A 21,768-nucleotide genomic window follows, 5' to 3' on the forward strand; every position below is an offset into this window, starting at 1 on the left:
TAAAATATGCGAAATAATTGAAATAAAATTATAATAAATAATAAAAAATATATAAATAAAATAATAATTAAAATATAATAAAGAAATAATTAAAAATTAAAATAAATAAATGATAAACTAAAATACATACATATAAAAAAATTAATAATAATGAAGTAAAAAATTTATAAATACAAAAAAATGCAGAAAAAAATAAATAAATAAAAGAAAACATAAACTTAAATAAAATAAAACTTAATTCAAAATAATTTATCAATTTTACTATAAAATTAGTATTAATAAATAAATAAATAAATACAATAAATAATAAATTAAAATACATACATATCAAAAATGTAATAATGAATACAATTAAATAAAAAAAAAATGTTATGTATATAAAAGAAACAAATAAATTAAAGAAAATAATAATAATAAAATAAAATATAATATAACAATTAATATATAATAATTTATTAATTTTACTATAAAGTTATTAACAATAATGATATGCTAAATTCGCTATTATCCCAAATTAACTTCGTATATATTATGGAGATCATTAATTTATTTATATATCACAAGCTGCTTAGTTTTGATTTCCATGAAATTTACCTACTCCAACTGCTCTTCTAACTCATCTTTATTTTGTCAAATCATTTTCAGCATTTCCCTTGTCAATCATCTATCTTATCTGCTGACGTTACTTACCATCTTCACACAGCAATTTGTGTTTATCTCAAAATATCATTAAACAAGCCAGGCTATTAGCATATCTCACACATATGGATCGGCTCTTTAATGGTTTCTACCATGACAAACTCACACATTTGGCCAGATGTCAGGCGCACACTGATGGTAGAGAGAGAACAACAGAGGCAGAGAGAGAGAGAGAGAGAGAGAGAGAGAGCAAGAACGACAAAGACCCGCAGGACAGGACTTGGTACGGAAGGCGTCATAAAAACCAGTCGACAAATGAGACAAAAGATAAGCCCAGCAGCGCATGCGCCATGGGACAGGCGAGGTGAGGGGGGTAGCCAGATGTGGGTATGATATAGACCAACTTAGCAAGAGGCCCTCAAAGAGACACGGCTCACTCATGAATGAAGCGGATGGGAAAACGGCGAGAACAATACGGCTGCTGCTGCTGCCAAGATGAGAAAACAACCCTCAAAATGCCAGGTCGACACGATCTGGCCCTTTAGACGGGTCACGTCGCGGTACGGTATGCTCTGCTACCTAACAGACCGAATGCAAAAAGTACTTTGGATATGCGCGGAAAATTGCCAAAAACTGGTTTCATTCAGCATCAGCTTATTGTGTGTTAGCCTTGGTCGAGAGCGCCGCTTAGGGGATGCTGCTGTGCGGGTTCAATGACCATGGCCAGCAGCCAGCAGCCAGCATCTAAGGGTACGGCATTGGTACAGCTCACAGGCTTCCTTTGAGTCAATCAAATGTTCGGCTTTATCAGAGATTTGCTGTACTTGGCAATGATTGAATGTAAGTTGAGAACTAAATGAGTATATGAAATGAGGTCCATTAAAATTTGAATATTACAAAGGGGAATGCTTGACGTTTGGAGCTGGATAGCTTTGATTTAGTTTATGTTATATAGACTTCATTTATATTAGACTTAATCATGCGTAATATTCATTGATGTAGATATAGATGTAGTTGTTGATATAAGATCCCACACTTCCACTGCTTCAGCTTCTATGAACTACGTACGACTAGAGTTTTAACTCTAATATTTTAATTTTTATTTAATAATGCAAGACTAGTATTACAATATAAATAGTAAACATTACTAATAGATCCTGGTATTGGAGAATATCTTTTAAACAGTCCCCATATATGTTTAATGGTCTTAGTAAACCCTAAGATAAAAGATTTACACTTTTATATGATTCTTGATTTAACATATAACTAAAACTCATATCCTTTTATTATTCCTATATTTTCATATACTCCCTCTCATATGTCCCACCCTAAATTTGAACAAAAATATAATATATATTTTTATTTTTAATAGCATATATGCACATATTCATTACGCTTTACTTAACAGCCCTTTATAAAATATATATAATCACGCCTTATAAAAATATGTAAGTAAGCTATCTAAAATAATCTCAAGCTATCCCAAAACATTGTCAAATTCAGTGAAGACATTGCTGAACTTTGAGAGTGTTTTAAAATAACTTAGGATCATAAATGGAATCGCTTTACTTGCTGGAGCTCAAGCCATTGGTTCCCTAGCAGCGCTTTGAGCATCACCATCATCTTTGGGCCTACTAATTTGATTCCTCTCTTGAGCCCTATATTTCTTTGGAGCATTTTGATCTTCCACTTGGGTGCGCAGCGTTGAGCAGATCAGCTTACAGAATCGACGCCCGAACTTTGTGTGCTGAACCGTCCCATATTTACTGGAAGAGCTGGGATAAACTGGATAGCTATTCTTACACTTCTCATACGATTTGCTCGTGTTGAGCTGAGTTGCTGGCTGACTATAGAGGGAGCAGAGTTGAGCATAGGATTTGGACTTCATATTCATGCTGCTCTGTTTCTCAGTCACTGCGGTTTTCTTCCTCTCTCTTTTACTACTTGTTTTGCAGTCCGCTTCGCTATCGCATTCATTCTTTTCAGGCCTTTTAGGCTTTTCCGGCACTTCAGGCTTTTCTGACTTTTCGGGCTTTTCAGACTTTTTTGCCTTTTTAGGCTTTTCAGGCACTTCAGGTTTCTCAGAAACTTCAGATTTCTCTGGTATTTCGGGCTTTTCAGGTACTTCAGGCTTCTCAGGCACGTCAGGCTCCTCCTCACTTGGAGCGTAGCAGTGATCATAAATGTTGTCTGATCTCGTTGGGTTGATAAAACCTCCGCAAATGGAGCTTACGCCCAGCAAGGGATTCGCTATGGCTCGTAATTGTGCGATTTCGGTATCATCGGAGTATTCGTAGCACAGGTTGGGCTCACTTTTGAACTTGTACTTCACTCTCTTCAAGCAGCCCACTTCGCTGCGCTGTGACTTGAGGCAGGATTTCCTTGTGCATTTGATGGGATTCAGCGAGATCTGTTGACTCTCCTGATAGGTGTGACAGGATCTGCAGGCTCTCATATTGGAGTTGTTCTTGGCACAAGTTCTTGACATATTCTGGGCTGGCGCGCATGATTTGTTTTGCTCATTGGAGGCATTGTTGGGGCACAGCATTCTAGAGCTCTGCGGACTGGTTCGACCGGCCGAGTCCCGAGCTCTAGCTTGCTGGCCCGATGTGTCCTTGCCTCTATTGCAGCACATGCATTTCTTCCTAACTGGATCTGCAGGAAGATTGCTCGAGCTTTGAGTGGAACGATGCGAGCTAGTTCGACTCTGCCTGCTGCCAGTCTCACTCTTGGAGGCCTGCAAAGGGGAGCCTCGCGGCGATTCCTTGACTCCATGCCGCGATCTCTTCGACTCCTGCTGATGGTGCGAGTTCTGCTTATCCTGGGCGGCAAATTGTTGCAAGGTCATATGCTTGATACCACTAGTAAAGGGACTTAGCATTGTGGACATCAGCGGACTGCGCCGACTGAAGTTCTGAGCTCCATTGTTGGGCTTGTTCAATCTTTGAGCATTGAAGTCCTGATGGGATGCACTCTGGCGACGTCTCTCCTTTTCCTTATCCGGTGGCTGAGCTCTCGAGTTGGTTAGACTGTTTCGCGACGATGTGGCGGACTTCTTGGACTTCTTCGAATTGTTTTCCTGTTGGGCAGAAGTGATGCGCTGAGAGTTAGTTTTGGAGCTCCGTTTGCTGGCCTTGTGGGGGTCACTCAACTGTGAGTTGCTAAAGCTGGAGGATTTGGAGGCTTTAGCAGATGATTTGCTTTCCCTATTCTTCTTATCCTTATCCTTTTTATCTCGCTTATTCTTGGCTCGTTTCTTCTTCTTCTTCTTCCTGTTTGTTGACTGCTCGTCGTCGATCTCATCTTCGCTGTTGGCATCGGGATCCCAGACCTCCGAGAGATAGCCACGCTTGCAGGCCATCGCAGTGGCTTTCTCCCGGCACACGATGCACTGGCAGTCCCTCTCGTGTTCGTCCTCGTTCGAGGAGCGTGAGATGTTGTCGTCCTCCTCGCACTGCCAGTACCGGCGCGACTCGTAGCTGCTGTCGGTCTCGGCACAGAAGCACGCGTCCGCTACCTGGGCCAAGTCCAAGAGTCGACTGCGCAGATCCCCGATGATCTGGCGCTGCTTGCGGCGCACATTGCCCAAACGGCGCGAGTCGCATCGCAGATTGGGCAGCTCGTTGTCCTGCTGATTGGCATCGATGCCCTGGCAGATGACGCGCTCCAGCTCCCGCAGCAGGCACAGGCGCTCCTGCCCGGAGGACGTGGTAATCTGTCGCAAGCGAAACTGTATCCTGGCATAGTGCGAGGATATTGAGAAGAGGGAGTCCTGCAGGCTCTGCACATCGTCCTCCAGCTGGCATTCGTATTCCGTTAGCTGGCGGCTCATCACCATGCCTTCGTCATTGATCCAGGTGTAGCTGCGCGAGCATTCCGTCCGGGGCTCCGGCTGACTCACACTGTCAACAGATCGGTCCGGCTTCTGCCAGCACCATTTCATTGTTTCCGTTTGAGTATTTCGGGGCTTTCAGTATTTTGGGGTAGTAGCTTTTTGGGCTGGGCTTGAATTTTATCTCCATTTAGCATCGAAATTTTGATAGGAACCGAAAAATCATAAATGCCAAATTCTGAAAAGCCCCTTCATGTCCCACATAGAGTAAGCCTTGCCCTGTCACTTGAACGTAGCCTCGTAGCCCAGTCCCGTGCATGAACCGTGTATGAGGGTATACCTCTTTCTTGGGAAAATTTTAGAAATTTTGTATCCCAAAGTAAGAAAAAAATTAAGTTATAATATATAAAGTACTAATATAAAATATTAATATATAATATATAACAATTAAGTATTAAGCTAAATAAATATATAATATAAATTATAATATATAATTTTATTAAAAATTAAGTTTTTAGCTAAGAATATATATATAAGTGGAAGATTTTGGTACTTCTCTTAACATTTTTTTATGTCCAATAAATATCTGTACTAAGATATTAATCTTCAACTGATTTTTATAACATCTAAATTCAATTTTTATTATATATTTAATAGAGCTTTAGCAGGGCATTCAATATCTTTATCCATATCTAAACTAAATCCTATTCAAGTCTAATCCAAATCTAATCAAAATCAACTTCAAATAATATGTTGCATATTTTTATATAATATACTATCTCATAGATACTCCTGTGCATCTTTAGTTTCATAAGTATCTCAAGGATCTTAACTTCCCACGCACAAATACTTTTTTATTGTCCCCTGAGATAATTTAGTATTTCATTAATGAGCTGGATTTCTAGCTTCTTAATTAAATTTATTTAAATATAAAATATCATCTGTGCTTAATAAATGATATATATATCTTAAAGATACTTTTCATACTTTTGTATCTGCTAGATACCAAGTGCAGCCCCTAGCTTATCTCTGTTGCCTTTCTATTGCATTTCGTCTCTTTCTCTTCAGCCCCATAACTCGATAATTATTCATATTGATTCATTACAATAATGAGCTTTTCTTCTTCTTCATGCACGTCAATAATTAGTTTGTGTGCATTTCTTGCAACCTGCCGCAGGTGTTTGACCAAGTTCAAGCTGTAAGCTCTACGGCAGCTACTGTTGCAGCTGCTCCAGTTTCTGCTGCTCTCCATGCAACATGCAACCAAATACGCCACGGAATGCGCAACAAGCTGAAAAATTGGCAGTTGTAATCAATGCCCGGTCCATCGGGCATACCCCGTGCCACGCCCACTGCCAGGCTGGCCTAACGCCTCCGCTGGGCGCCAGTGCAGAGCACACTAAACAAATTTCATGTAGCCAAAAGATTTTAGTCATGTTGCGAGCAATTGATTTGGGGCCAGCTCCATGCGCGAGCGAGTGAGAGGGAGTGAGCGGGAGGGGTAGGGGGGGGGGAGTGGTTACGCTACGCATTGGAATGGAACAGCGGATGAACATGAAATTTTTCGCTTGTGCGTGGTTAGAGCTGGGAAGGGGCATGAATTGGGTGAGGCGAAATGGAAAGCTGATTACCGTTAACAACAATAACAACTGACAGCAGCAACAGCAACAACAACAGACTGTTATCAATTTCATTGCAGAGTCTGCTTTAAGGCGCAGCCAAAGTACCGCTATAATATGAGCTCACATATAACGGTTATTTTCTGCCGGCCGGCATGTTTTTTCTTTTGCTTTTGCTTTGCTTCTATCTTGAGGCAGGTTCATCATCAGGCAGCAGCAGCAGCTGCTCTTGTTGTTGTTGTTGCTGCTGCCGACAGCGTTTGCCCTTTGGCTTTCGCGCTTCGTTTGCAGCTCGTGCTCGTAAATCGCCGCGTGGCGCCTTCGAGTGGCCGACCGGGCGCGTGCAGTTAGGAATGACAACTCCAAAGTGTCAGCTGCCAGCAATTTGTGGCTTTCAAATGTGGAGCAAAGCAATTCCAGGAGCGCAACAGAGCGCTGTTACACAGATCAGACAGCGAGAGAGCGAGAGGTAGTTAGAGAGTGAGTGTGTGAGCTGTAGAGAGCGCGCCTATGTTAGGCGCTGCGAGCGTAGGTGCTGCTGGAAGTTTTATGGCAACTTCGGCAGAACGTTTTGGCATTGCGAAACATGGGAAGAACGCTTTCCAGGCATTTTATGGCAAGCCTATTTAAGAGAGCGCTTTTGTTTACTTAAGAGAGCGGCGCCTGGAAAGCGGCTTTTGTTTAGATATTTTGAAAATATATGTGTGGGAGTTTAAATAATAAAATTATGAATGCACAAATATATAAAAGATATTTTAAATTAATTGCATTTAAAGAAGGGAACAATAGAACATGTAGGTTCTATATTTATATTATTATTATTTTAATTTTATTTTATTTTCCATCTATCTATAAACTATTTATTATTATATTTATATGAAAATATTAATTTAAACTTTAATAAATTTCATGAAAATCTGTTTATCGATATATTTCAAATTATTTAAAAGTAAAATTAATATAAATCTATATTTATATTTTATTTAATTTTTAATTTTTTTTTAAGTTTTATAAATAGCAAATAAATATAACTGCGATTTTATTTTATTATTTTAAGTGCAATATTAATTTATTTAAATTTTCTTTTGCATATGTCAATTGCCATTTCTCTCCGCAATTCCTCTGCCATCCTTCACAGCTGCTCGCTGTCAAGTGATTGTAAATTCGTATAAATTTCAGAACTGGCCGCACTTTCCATGCACTTCCAATGCCTTTCCCGAATATGCAACAGCATGCAGAGCGCCATAAAATTACGAGAGAGAGAGAGAGTGAGAGAAAGAGAGAGCGCCAAGGATGCACGCCGTCAAATGCATTACATACACCCGCTCTCTCACTCTCTCTGTGTCTGTTGAGCTCAAAAACATAACAAATCATTTATAATACAAAGAAAAATAAATGCTACATATGTGAAAGTAATATTTATTATTTTCTATTTCATATATAATTTTTTAAATATTTTATAATATTTTTAAAAATATCAATAACAATAAGAGGTATGTTTAAACAACAACATTCGCAGCGGAACACTTTGGCAATGGGTCGAGGCAGAGTTCACGAATGCGTCTAACGGTAGCCGGCGCTTTGTCTCTGTTTTGTTGTTTGCTTTTGGCTAACCATTCGCCTCAGCTTCGTATCGCATTGGAAGCCTTTGACTGTCGCTGCCGCTGCTGCTGCTGCTGTCGCCTCTGCTGGCTGGCTGGCTGGCTGCTGGTCGTCGTCGTCGTCGTCGCCAACGAGTGCAGCGAATTGGGCGAGCTGTGTGCAGTAGTCGCTTCAGTTGCAAACGAACGATTTAAGCGAAAAGTTCGAAAAGTTCCAGCGCCGTGACGTGACTGAAATTTGCAAGCGGCCGAGCGAATCTCTTCACACAGCCTAAAACCCAAAAACTGCGTGTAAATTGAGCTAAACAAAAACAAAGCGAAACACAATTGACAAACAAAAATAAAAGCTAAACGTTTTGGGCGGGCAACGGTAAATGCCAAACCGAAGCAAAACAAGAGTCAAGCAAATGCGCTTAGCGCCCAAGTGTCAAGTGCAAAACAAATCTCATTGGCTGTTGGCAGCTGTTTTTTTCACGTGTCTCGCACACGAAACAACTCGCAAAGCCGCATCAGCTGTGCCGCTTTATGCATTCGAGCTGCTTGCGGCAGAGCTGCCGGAAAGTGTGCTATGAAAATTTGTAAAAATTAACCAAATTTACAGGCAGACAGAGAGGCAAATACTTTTATGTAGAGAGTCTGTACAACTTTGGGAATTTATGGAGCTTTTTTAAAAAAGGTTTTAAACTAGATTTATGCAGGGCAAGGGAAAAGGGTTTCTTCTTAATTTCTTTAAATAAAAGACTGTTAATTAGAGTTTATAATATTAATTTGATCAGGAAAAATGCTAGAAAATATTATTATGTATATTCAGCTGTACTTTAAGAAATTTAATAACAATTCAAGGAGTTGCTTAAATTAGATTTATGTAAGGACAAGAAGGAAATTATTTTAAGGCAATTTGTCTTTTAATATTATAATTTTTTTTTTTTAATAGAGGAAACAGAAAGAAAGCTAACAAAAATAATTCTCCATAGCTAGACAATTTTTTGTAGGAACATAAGCAGCTGACTTGAATACTTTTTTGAGTATATTCAGTAAAATTAATGATATTATTATTATTATATTACATATTAAAGTCAAGATTTTTAAGTCGTGATATAAATAAATATAATGTAGATCAAACAAATCTAATTTATTTAGTGGATTTTTAGGTAACTCTTGACATTTGAATGTGGAGCCCCTTAGATAGCTTATTTTGCCAAACAGTTGTAATAGAATTTTTTGCAAGTCTTTAGATAAGTTTTTCTTGTGCCTTTTCTTAGCTTATAAGCTAAACACATTTTTGACAGCTTGAGAGCAGCTATACCAGCAGAGAATTTTTGATAATCTCGTTTTATTTTTAGCTACATTGGGAGCTTTAAATCAACATTTTGGCTAGCTGTAAATCCAGAATAGATTTCTTTATAAGTCAACATTTTGCAGACTTTAAATTGCTCAACTTCTGCTCTTAGATATATCCATAAAGAGATAATGCTAGGCACTAATATATTCTTCTCAGCTTGTTTCTCTAAGCCAACGTCTCGTATATCTCGAATTCTTATTTATATTTATATTTAATTTCCAACAAGCAGCTGCCACGTTTTCTTGCAACTCATAAATAAGTCCAAAGAAAATATATGTATGTATATGTATTTGTCAAAATGTATCTAGAATACGTGTGTGCAGTTCAAGAAATAAAATCAAGTCGTCAATAAAACCAAAAAGCATAAATCAATTAAAAAACAAGTGCGGATTTATTTAAACAATAATAAAAGAAATTCAATTCAATTTCATTCAATTTGAAGACAACGAACTATTTGTTGAGCTGTTATTTATGGGTAAGTTGATGCTGAATATAATATTATTAAAAATATTGATATACATTTATGTGTGATATAAATATCAAAAAGGAACTTGCGTAAAATAAACTTTGATGTAATTTTAAGCAATAAATAATTTTAATTATATTTAGACTCAAATTTTATTTTTTATTTTATTTTTTTTTTTATTTTTCATTAAAGAATGAATAAGTTGATTTATTTTAAATATATATTAATTATATATATACTAATTTTTGTTAAGGCTAAAATTAAAATTTAAAATCAAGTTAGGGTATAAATATAAAATTATTATTTATCAATAAACTATGTGAGTATTTATCATTCAACTTATTTGATAAAGGTAGCTTACATTTTTCTCAATATACATATAGTTATTAAAATAAAAAAGAATTTCAATAAACCAGATAGACCAGATGAAATCATAAATATTGTCAAAAGTTTTCTAGATAAAATTAAAATATATAAATTTTCATAGATGTATACCTGCAGCAACTGCAGCCCAATGTGAAGCGAGCTACCCAAAAAATAAGTGAGAAAAGAACTATATTAAAATACTTTCAGTTGGCAAAGAATGCGAATCATTTTTAGACGAGTTGCAAAATAAAATTTGAAAATAAAAAAAAATAAATGCAAAGGAAAAGGAAAAAGAGGAAGAGGCAGAGGCAGAGGCAAAAGTTTTAGTCAGTCAATCAGTCAGAAACAAACAGCAGCGAGTGCTGCAATTGCGAATCAACAAAGCCAAAGTGCGAAAAGTATTTTAATTAAACACAAAAACACTTTAAAATGCCAAATGAAAAATAGGTGGGGCGGGGGGAATAATGGGGGAAATGGAGATGGAAAATATGTGTAATTGTAGTGCGCCAGTCGAGTTGCGTCTAGGGAAATTGTTTTGTTTTGCTGTAAGCTGCAGCCTTCGATTGTCATTTGTAGTGGGTGGCAGGCGGCAGCTGCAGCAGCTCACCTGACTCTAACTCTTCAGGTGAAGTGCGAATTGAAGCGTCGCTCGAGTGCGACCAAAGAAAAGCTCGCTGCTCGAGTGGAAAAGCGCCTTCAAGTGCTGCACAAGATACAAAAGCAAAAGCAGAAGCAGAAGCAAAAAAACAAAAATGATGTTGATGGAAATGATGCAACCGAACAGCACAATAAGTGACTACAACAACAACAACAACTACAATATTTACAGCAACTACTAGAAACTGCAACAGCTTTTGTCTGTCCCTTGGCTGAAGAAGCGTACAAAATTCCTGCTGTGGAATTTATTTTTTTTTTTTTTTACCCAGCATTATGCGAACAAAGGCATAAATATGTCTATGAAAATGGAGAGCAAAATATTGATATGCAGAAGCGTAAAGTGTGCTTACCTTTAAGCAGTTGCCTTTGCCTGCTGTCTAGAAATGTGAGAAAATTTAAGGTTGAATAAACACTGAATATATATAAATATATATTCTATTGATGGCTTTAATAAAATATTCCAAATTTTATCGAATGTAAAGCTTGACTCTTTCTTTGATTGCTTCTTTCTAGTAGTGTAGTACTTTTTGAATGTATACTGTATATATTCACAAATATAAATTATTATAGTTTAAGTTAAGTTATTATTTTACATAAATAAGACTTTATATCACTTGATTATTTAAAATATTTAGAGTGTATATAATAAAAAATAATAAAATACATATATATAAGGATAGTATTTAAATAAAAATAAAAACTAAATCAGATAAATAGAGGAATTTTGTTTACATTTTAATTTAAAAACAATCCTTATATTTAATTAGTTTTATGGTACATACTCTAAATATTTTTAATAATTTAAAGAATAGAATTAATTTTGCATATTTCAATTTTTGCCAAAACTTATGTTTAATATATAAAAAATATATATTTATAAATTTGAAAAATTAAGAAATTAATAAATCAATAAATAAATCAATATTGCGAAACAATCCGGCAAAAAAGCTAAACATAGTTGAATAATTACAGTGGAGAAACATCTGCCAGGCACATTAGTAGACAAAGAGAGCTAAACATAGTAAGAGACAGAAATATAGATAGATAGAGAAAGAAAGAGAGAGAAAGAGAGAGAGAGAGAGAGAGATAGAGCTAGAACGATTACCAATGTCTGGTTGGCGCTTTGTAGTTGAAGTTTATTGAATTTTAAATTGTATCCGCTTAAACAATGCCAAACCAAATAGCCGAAGCCAATAAATTTCGATAAATAAACTGGAAAAACACATTTGGCCCAAAAATTTGCGACTAAAAACTAACGAAAAGCCATAAAAATGTCAGCGAGCATTTCAATTAAAAATTCATGTGAAATTTGTGTTTGGCTTAAAGAAGAAGAGGCAAATTCAAATGCAAATTAAAATTAATATTAAAGCGTTTTCAGCGTTGCCCAAAAAGCTGCATTTTCCCCCTTGTGTTGAGTGTGCCACGCCCACAAAATATGTTTTTCAAATTATTCACATAATTACAGCAGCTGACGGCAAATCAATTAACGATAATTCTATGCTAGGTTCAAAGGCCCAGAAACTAAAAATAAATTAATAAAAATGAAGCGGAATATTGACTAAAGTTTAGTCGAGAATGAAATATGCTTTGGCATATTAGTTAATTGAGCTGAGTGTTTTTCTTTTATTTAATTATTTATTTAAAACAATTTTTTGCACTTTATTGTCCATGACTCCAAAGCGCTCAAATTATATATATTGAGTTTATTTTTAAGATTTCGCATTGATGAATTAAACAAAATAAATATTTTGTTTTCTATAAATAATAAAAAAAGATAATAAATATATATTTTTCTAATTTTGTATTTTTTATTTATATTGTTTATTATTGTATTACCCATAAATGAAAATATTGATAAATACATATATTTATATATAGAAATAATACCATTTATCTATATATCTATCTCGATTATTATTATTTGCCGAGCTTTTGAATAATATTGATAATATATATATATAATTAATATTTATATTATATAAAAACAATTGAATATGAAAAACATAAATAATAAATATTTAATAAAATATGTTAAAAATGTTTAAATATAATAATAATATTAATGCGCTATAGAAAAGCTGAAATAAAAAAAAAAAAAATAAATAAAAAAAAATTAAAATAAATAAAATAAATTGAATAATTAATTGGAATAGAAATGCCATCCCCACATCTTCCCTGCTATGTTTTTTTTTTTTTTTTTTTTTTTTTTTTGTTGGGCTGAGGTAGGAAAAAATGCTTTATGCACCGTCGGTCATGTCGTCACTTTGACCGGTGTGTCGGACTGCATAACTGCTTACCGACTAAAAAAAATCCTCCTCTTCTGGGGCTCAAATCCACCTTGGAACCAGGAGATATCCCGCATTAACCTTCAAGGTGGAACCCCATTGTGTGCTCTAAATGAGCGTTGCCCTCTGTGTGCCTGCGTCCAGGTCATACTTCTTCCGCCGCAGAACCTTTTCGGCGAAGTCATAGACTTTTTTCCAAGCGTCTATGCTGCTGCACATTTGCTGTACTAACGTCTCTACTTTGACTTCACCTACTGTATCTGCCAGGTCGATTCTTTCTTCCGACCATCTTTTGCAATTGAAGAAGGTGTGTTCTGCATCGTCCATTGCATTTTCGCAGTAAATGCAGCTGGATTCGGCAGTTTTCCCCATTTTATTTAGGTACTTTCGAAAGTATCCATGTCCGGAGAGTAGTTGTGTCAAATAGAAAGACGTTTCACCGTGCTTTCTATTTATCCACTGCTCCAGATCGGGGATTATTTTAGCGGTCCATCTTCCATACCTTTCGCATGACCATCTCGCCTTCCACGAGACTATGGTTTGCTGTCGTATGCTCTTTGCCGCATGTTCTGAGTATTCTCCTCTTTGCCGAAGATTCCATATTTTTTTGCGCTCTTGGGCAAGCAAGTCAACCGGTATGACTGCTGCTATCACAGTCACGGCCGCCCCGGAGACTGTGCGGTACGCCGATGTTATCCTTAAGGCTGCTCTTCGTTGCACAGCTAGCATCGGTTTTCGCCTTACATTCGCCTCTAAGGTATCCGCCCATACTTCACTGCCATATAGCAGTATTGCATTTGTCGCTTCCATGAGGAGTCTCCGTTTTCCTGCCGTCGGGCCGTCAACGTTTGCCATCAGTCTACTCAGAGACCCCGTTGCTGTCGCTGTTTTCCGCGTGGCATACTTCAGCTGTTCCCAGAAGGTAAGTTTACTGTCCAGCCTAACGCCTAGATAGTTCACTGTCCTCTGCGTCCTTATCAGGTTTCCGCTTACTCGCATCTCTATTTCGGTTGGGATCTGCTTCCCCGTGAACAGAAGTAACTCTGTTTTATGGGTGGCAAGCTCCAATCCTCGAGAGCTGAGCCATGTCTGTGTGCGGATCATGACTTGGGTAAGTCTCTTTTGGGCCTCTATGGTGTTTCTGGCAGTAATGACGGCTGCGATATCATCGGCATAACCAATAAGGAAGGTGTCTTCAGGCATTTCCAGTCTTAGGATGTCGTCGTAGCTGATATTCCACAGGTCTGGTCCCAGGATTGACCCCTGTGCAGCTCCTCCAGTTACTCTGTATCGTTTGTTCCAGTTTGCGTGGAGTACAGGAGTATTCGATCCTGCAAATAGCTCCTGATCATATTCATGAGGTACTCCGGTATCTGGAAGCGGTGTTCCAAGGAAGTAAGCATATCAGTCCACCTTACACTATTAAAGGCGTTTTTAACGTCCAGCGTTGCTAACAGAACAACTGGGCGCGAGTATGCATTTCCTCTTTGCGTAGCTCTGGCTGCCTGAACCACTTCATCGATAGCTCCCATTGTGGATTTTCCAGCTCTGAACCCATGTTGCCTAGGGCTAAGTCCTCCAGCAGCCTCTACTGCTGCGAGTAGTCTAGGTCTTATGAGCTTTTCTAAAAGCTTCCCAGCTGTGTTTAACATACACAATGGGCGATAAGCCGAGGGTGTATTGGGATCGCCTTTGCCTTTGCTAATGAGCACCAGTCTTTGTTCTTTCCACGCTTCTGGGAATATCCTTTCTTTTAGACATGCGTTATACATCCTAAGTAGAAAAGTGGGACGTCCTGATGCTATCACCTTCAGTATTTCTGCCGGTATATTATCTGGTCCCGGCGCTTTCTTGTTCTTCAGGGAGAGAGCTGCAATGTTGAGTTCTTCCTCGGTGAAATCTGGGACTGAACCATCGAGCTCTACGGGTGCTCGCTCATGCGCCTCGTGGATGTGTGCTGGAAATAGTGTTTCCACTATGTGATCCATCGTGTCATCATCCACGTTTGGCACTGCTCCGTAGTTTCTCAGCTTTTTCATGACTATCTTGTAGCCAAGTCCCCAAGGGTCTTTATTTATATCTTTGCAGAGCTCTTTCCACTTGTCATGCTTACTGCGTGTGATAGCAATCGACAGTTCTTTTCTCGCAATCTTGGCTGCTAACGCTTCCGTCGTGAAATTTCCAGAGCGTCGTGCCCTTGTTAGCCTTCTTCTACATTGTATGCATACTTTCCTTTTTTCCGCAATATCGTGGTTCCACCAGTACGCCTGTCGTCTACCTCCGTGTTTGCTGTGCGTTTTTGGCATCGATACGTTACACGCTCTTTCCATAGCGGTTAGGCTTCTTTCGACCACTTGCTTCGACGTCAATGTGCCGTCGAACTGTCGTTCTCGCCTATCTAATTCAGCTAGTAGTTTGCCTGTATCCACCTTACTTATGTCCCATCTATGAGAAGTCTTTCTTGAGTATGATGGGTGGTTTTGCTGACTGGTATTTTGGAAGTCATATGATATATACTCGTGATCACTTCCCGTGAAGTCATCGAGTATCTTCCAGTCCTTTATCCGATCTACGATGTGTTCGGATCCAAAGGTTACGTCAGGTATTGTGCCTTCACATCCCGGCCTATGGAAGGTAGGTCTGCTTCCGCGGTTTGCTACCACTAACCCGGACCTAGCGGCCATATCCATAATTTTTCGTCCTCTAGAGTTAGTAGACGACATTCCCCAGTCCACTGCTCGTGCATTCAGATCGCCTGCCACAATGAAGGGCTGCCGTCGATCCACGAGGAGATCCTCGATTGCATCGAGTTTATTCTGGAAGGTGCTTATGTCATCGCTAGGGGTTAGGTAGCAACAGACTACTGCGACTTCTCTGAAGCGTGCGTAGACGTAGCAGTTTCCCATCTTGCTTTCTAGTGGCTGTTGTCCACTACTACTGGGGATCCATATGGCCGCAGTCTTGGTGTCGTCCTCTAACCAAACTCCGTTCTCTTTTCGCTTATATTGCTCACTGATGATCACTACATCTATAGCATGTTCTGCTACTATCTGTGTCAAAAGTGCATCTGCCGTTTTGCTCCGGTGTAGATTACCTTGGAGAATTTTCAACATTTTGCTGTAGTTTGTCGTGTGCTTGGGCATTTCTGCGATCCCGGCATGTGATCGACAGAAGTACGCCCCGCATCCGTGCAAATGCAGCATTTTGGTGGTTTTTTGCAGTCTTTCATCTTGTGACCTGATTCACCACATCTAATGCAGATGCCACCACCACTTCTGTCCGGTCCTGTGCAGTTGGTCTGCAGATGGCCGACCCCGAAGCATCTGTAGCATCTGCGGATGGGTTGACACATCCTGGGCCTAGCCCTGACAAAACCAATTTTAATGTCTGAGCTCAGCAACGTCTCCGCTAATTGGCTTTCTAAGGTTACAAAGGCCCTTACTTGCTCTCGACTGTTTGGGGCAGTGACTTTTATGCGCAAGTCCACTGATGAATTATCAAGGACTTGTCGCACTGCCTCAGCCACCTCAGACTCTACAGTTAGTGAGTCTAGATCTCGGATCTCCACTGTCGCTGTAGGCTTTAACTCGGCTACCGTGGCTGTTTTTTTAACGGTAGCCTTTAGTTTTTCAACTAGTTCTGGATGTAACTTTTCCCCTCTGCTCAGTTCTACAAGGAGTGCCCCGGATCGGGTTTTCCTTATGCCTCTCACGTTTGCCTTTTCGTCCTGTTGGATTGTGCTGCGTATGTTTCGTAAAACATCTACGTAGCTTTGTCCACTTTCAGGTTTTATGAGGACTGCTTCTGAACGGGGAGGTTTCTTCTTCTCTTTTTTTGCTGGTTGTTTTACTACTTTCGGCTTTTCTGCGGGTGCCGGAGTAGTCTTTTCCGCTCTTTGTTTCAAAGTCCCTTTTCTGGTGACTTTTTGCCACAAGTTCTGTTGTCCCTTGCAAAGTTTTTTGCCGGACTCAGACTCTAGGGGGCTAGGGGCTTGTCTCTTTTGAATGGTAGGTGTTTCCACCGTTTCCAAGATCCGTGCCTCTGCTGCTGGCTCTAATTGCTTCTGCTTAGTTGCTTCAGCTTCCAGTTTCTTCCAGGAGTTCCTACAGTGTCCTAGGATATCGAGTAGTTCGTCTAGGTCGGATACCCCGCTTTTAACATCCAGACTGATGTTTTTTTGTTTAGCGACAGCGGTCTTTATGCGCCGCAGCGCCTGGCGACATTTTAGAATGGCATCCTCTTCCTCGGCCCGGAGTTTCAACATGTACTCATGCCTTGGAGAGATTACCGCCTCTGCAACAGTGTTTGGGACACCTACTTCAGCGGCAGCGGTTTTTGGAGTTTCCTCCACACTTCTTGGCGCCTGCGCTACAGGGCTCCTTTGCATTTTTGAGCTTTTGCCAAAGCCCAGCCGTGGGTCCGTGAAACGGGCCTCGCTCTCTTCCAGTGGTGTTCCACTGATTGTTTTTTTGGTTGTTGGGGGTCTTTCTAAATTCCATTTTAAGGGGTCCCGACTCCAAGCCGCTATCTTAGATCGGGTGTACAGTTACTCAAACAATCCTCATGGTTATCTGTGCATAGCAGGGAGGCCATGCGAGGGTTGACTTTGGTCCTTATGGGAGCCAATGTTCAGAGCCAGGATCTTGCACAAATTAAGGATATATATCAACTTAAACCTGTACCACCAATGAAGAATCAGTTGGTGACGATCTTCGAACGTACTTGGAGGCCTGCCAGGGTTTTAACGGGACGGAGGCAGCTGCAGCATTGACCTAGGAGCCATTTCCGCAGGATGTCACTCCTGCTTACTGAGGTCCTAGAATGCGACAGCTGTCAGCCCAGGGGCAAACATTTCAGAAATCGTGTATTTTTCGAAGTCAGGGGTCGGTCAAAGATTTCACTTTAGTAAGTTCTATCTTTCTATTTCTTCTAAAGTCGCTGCACACATTAGTTCACGATTGGTCGGCTGCCCAATCGCTATCCAGTGGGGCCGATCGTGGAGGCTGTGTGTCAACTTGAATTACCAGTGACAAGGATTGCTATTGAAAGTCTCTAGACGAGCAACGTAGCGTTGCCTTGTTTTCGTAACCCCATCCCACCTTCCCTGCTATGTTTATAATACTCTCAGTGAGAGTATGAAAGTAACAAAAAAAAAAAAAAAAAAAAAAACCAAATACAAATATTAACTAAAATTGGTGTTTTTGTTGTCGTTGCTGCCGTGTTATAAATATTCCCTGACATTTTGTGGCGTTTTTGCATGTCAATAATATTTATTGTTATTATTTCAAAAGCATTAGCGTGGTTGACTTCAGCAGAGGGCGGCACAGGCAGGGGGCGTGGCCGGGCTGGGGCTGGACTGGACTGGGCCATGTAGGCGCATTCGTGCGCGCTGTCAGCCGCAAAGTATGCCACAAAAATGTGCAATAATTGCTCGTGGGGCAGGAGCTGAGGGGCAGTGGAGCTATTGGATGTTGGGGCTACGGGCGCTGGCGGCGCTAGATGGCTGACTGGTGGTGTGTAAGGAAATTGGGCTGCTTGTTTTGCGCCTCGTAACGACCAATAATTGTTACAAATCGAAAAACAGCGCCTCAAAAAGGTTCCTCATTTCTGTGAATGTTTTTTTTTTTTCGCATTGCCTAACTGTTCCTGTTTTTGTTGTTGTCATTTTTCTGTTTTTCTTATGCTTTGTAATTTTTCACATTTCCCAAAGTTCGTTTGCTTTCTTTTCTCTTATTTTCTCTTATTTTTTTTTGTTTTGCTGTCATGTAAATCGATTTGTGGCGTTTGGCACGCGAACTTTCGAAAATGGAAGCAAATTGAAGAGCAAATTGGTTGGATTGTGCCAGCATTTAGAAGGGTGCTTCACTCATGTTTGACTGCCAATATCGATATAGATATATGTATGTAAATGTATGTATGTTTGTATGCAGAAGTGCCTCAAGTGCTGTGCCCTTAGCTGATCGGAATATAATTGCCACTGGTCAAATATATTTGGTGCTTAGTTTGTTTTATTGACAGGATATGAAAAGAAATTATTTTTGGGCACCATTTTGCAAGTGCATGAACGCTTGACTGTTAGCCAAGGTGTCGCATAAAGTTCCGTTACTTAAGCGTAATTCATAAATGTATTTGAAAGTAATTGAATAATTACTAGGGCAGATTATTAAGCTAGAAATGAATTTTATTTTTCCGCAAGGCTCTATAAAATATTATTCATATTTATTTATCATTATTTGATCATAATCTGAATTAAAGCAGGTTTTCTTGTAGAAGGATTTATTTAGTTACTTAATTATAAATTTTTTTGCACAGCTTTTATTCTAAGTTTCTTCGTTCTTCTTCCTCTGCTTAAGCTATTCGTTCCAACTATCGACTGCCTTATAGCCATCGATCTGGCTGGTTATCGGTAGTTGCTTATCTATTGATGGTTAACTAATCTCTCTAATCTATTATTGGCCTTTATAAGTCTTTTCTCTTCTTCTCTTCCGCTATTTGCCTTGCATCACAATCAAAATTCTTATATCCCATTATTACAATTGAAAAATTAGTATTTTTCCTATATAAATAAATACAATTATTATAATTGAATAGATACTTAGAGTTTTTTTAATATGCATGCATATAATTACATAGATATTTCCAAGCAGCAGAGAAGAGTTTCAGCTCTTCGAAGTCGAGTTGCTGCCAAGGAATGATTCAATAATTCTATAAATATATATACATATATGTACTATATATTGCACATATTGCAAGCTATGCTACATTTCATGTATATATGTGTAGCATGTGTGTGTGTGTGTGTGTGTGCTTATGCATGTATATAAACTGGTCGACTCGCTGTATGACAAGCCGCAAAAAACAGCCTCGGGCAAGGGGCTGCAGTGCTCCACTTTGAGCGCTACAAGCATACACAAACACACATACACACACTCACGCACACGCACATACACATATAGACTTTGGTGCATTTATGCGGCTAGCGGCCATGAGCTATGGGGCATGTGGCATGAGGCATGGGCGCAGCAAAGTTTTGGCCACACAAAAGCGCGTAAGCGTATTATTAATGGCATGCATCTAGGGCGAGAGAAGGGGGAGAGGTAGGTATACTCTCTCTATGTGCGTGTGTATGTTTCGAGGTTTTCAATTGTGCGGCACAAAACCCAGCGGGTGCTACGTCCAGTTCATATTTAGTGCTGCGCCGATTTGGCCAACACTCTGGCCAAGAGGCTAGCGTGCGGACTGGGCCTATTTATCAGTCGGTCGCCACCAATATTGGTAGCGCGCTGTATATGTGTGTGTGTGTGTATGGTCCGCTTTCTAGTTGTTAATTTCAATTTTTGGTCGTTTCACTTCGTCGCCGCCTCGTGTTAATTTTCGCGTTGATTTTTCATTAAAAATCACTCAAACAGAAAATATTTTCGAGCTTTATAATTAATCAATTCTTGTTTAATGTAAAGCAATTTATAACGCGGCGGGATATGGGATGTATTTTGTGTTATTGATTAAAGCGATATGACGATGGGAAATTTAATGAATATTTCAAAGAGAGGAAGAGACGGAGAGACATATTATAAAGAAAGATGAAGAGATAGAGAGATTGGGAAGGAGCGTGTGAGAGAGAAAAAAAGAAAATATAGAGCAATAAGAGGAAAGAGACAGACAATGATGGGGAGAGATGGGCAAACAGGGAGAAAGTAGAAAGAGAGAGAGAGAGAGTGAGAGGAGAAAGAAAGAGTAGAAAATGAGCGATATGTAACAGAAAGAGAGAGAGAGAGAGAGAGAGAGAGACGGAGAGCTAGAAGGGGAGAGAAAAAGAGATCAGACCAATCAGTCAGCTAGATATCTATATAGACATCGCATTATTCACATTCAATACATATATTACTGAAAAATATTTATTTATTTTATTTATTATTATTTATAATATTTTAAATATTTATTTTTACAAAAACTAATTATTATGCGTATATTTGTATATATTAAAATTATTGGTGATATTTTTTTTTATTATATAGATTATGAAATATTATATTATTTTTGGATATAACTTGTATATAGCTTAGATTTTTATATGTACTTAATATTTCGGAGTAAGTGATTTATTTCTCATGGAAAAAAATTTTTTTTTATGTAGAATTGCAACTTTATTCTTGACCATATTTTTTTTGCTTTAAAATTTAATTTATTCATTAAATTTATTTTTATTTATTTCCATATTTTTTATTTAGTTATTCAGCACATTTTCGACATATTATTTCCTGTTTCATCTTCAATCTGCCATATTCATCGTTTTTCAATTAAATGCTGCCGCCGAAAAGTATGCTACGAAAATGTTTCGCTCCACGTCACAGTCCAGCGCACACAAACGAGAAAGTTGCACTTATTGTTGTTGTTGTTTTTGTTGATTGGCTGTGTGTTGTGTGTGTGTGTGTTAGTGCTTGGATTGCTTAGTCCATACATGTATGTGTGGAAAGCGACTCCCTATAATTTCCGTTTTGATTAATGAATGTTGAAATGTCGAAAATTGTTTGTTTGACGTGGAGAGCACGCTCATAGCAGCTCCATACATATATAACCTCACTCTATATGTGTATGTGTGTGCAGGCGTGTAAACAATATGTGCAAATGGAAAGGAGCCTAACGAACGTGCCGCATAAATGTCAAATATCAATCAAAATCGCACTTGGCTCAAACAATGAACAAGACACGCCCATTTTTGAGTCAGGTTAATTGATTGGTTCAAAGTGTGAGCCAAAAAAGGGTTTTGTCAACCCAACAGCTCTGAGCATTTAAAGACATATGAGAATATGGAATACGTATGAATTTCCTTCCTTGTAAATTGCGGCTAAAACTAGTTAAAGGTTTAATGTCTGTACGTTTAAAACTATATACATGTTCGTAAACTCTTTTTATTCTTCAAACCTGTAATTTGATAAAAAAGCGCTTTTTATCAATAGCAAC

At 38.7% G+C, this 21,768-nt stretch overlaps 2 protein-coding genes across 6 annotated transcripts in view; one reads left to right on the forward strand and one right to left on the reverse strand.

Annotated features, from left to right (window-relative positions):
- Positions 1-1,995: 1,995 nt before the first annotated feature.
- On the reverse strand, positions 1,996-4,732 carry LOC149269204 (uncharacterized). Its single transcript, XM_089467310.1, has one exon. The coding sequence runs from the start codon at positions 4,580-4,582 to the stop codon at positions 2,219-2,221; it is 2,364 nt and encodes a 787-aa protein (XP_089323436.1). The 5' UTR covers positions 4,583-4,732; the 3' UTR covers positions 1,996-2,218.
- A 3,114-nt stretch (positions 4,733-7,846) lies between these two features.
- The window catches only part of nrm (neuromusculin), a 228,656-nt gene continuing 214,734 nt past the window's right edge, over positions 7,847-21,768 (forward strand). The window contains exons 1-2 of one of the 5 annotated variants that reach the window (XM_089468655.1): positions 7,847-7,982; positions 9,263-9,508. The gene's annotated coding sequence lies outside the window, so the exon portion shown is untranslated. Of the gene's footprint in view, positions 8,368-9,262; positions 9,509-21,768 lie in introns of all 5 variants that reach the window. The other 4 variants (XM_089468653.1, XM_089468654.1, XM_089468656.1 and 1 more) reach the window with 4 other exon arrangements.

This window comes from Drosophila arizonae, chromosome 4 (genome assembly GCF_054131065.1).
Source record: "Drosophila arizonae isolate 15081-1271.41 chromosome 4, UAZ_ARI_1.0, whole genome shotgun sequence".
Classification (NCBI taxonomy): Eukaryota; Metazoa; Arthropoda; class Insecta; order Diptera; family Drosophilidae; genus Drosophila; species Drosophila arizonae.

Bases quoted from the DNA above. Each gene is read 5' to 3' on its own strand.
- LOC149269204 (XM_089467310.1), bottom strand. From the start codon at position 4,582: ATGAAATGGTGCTGGCAGAAGCCGGACCGATCTGTTGACAGTGTGAGT.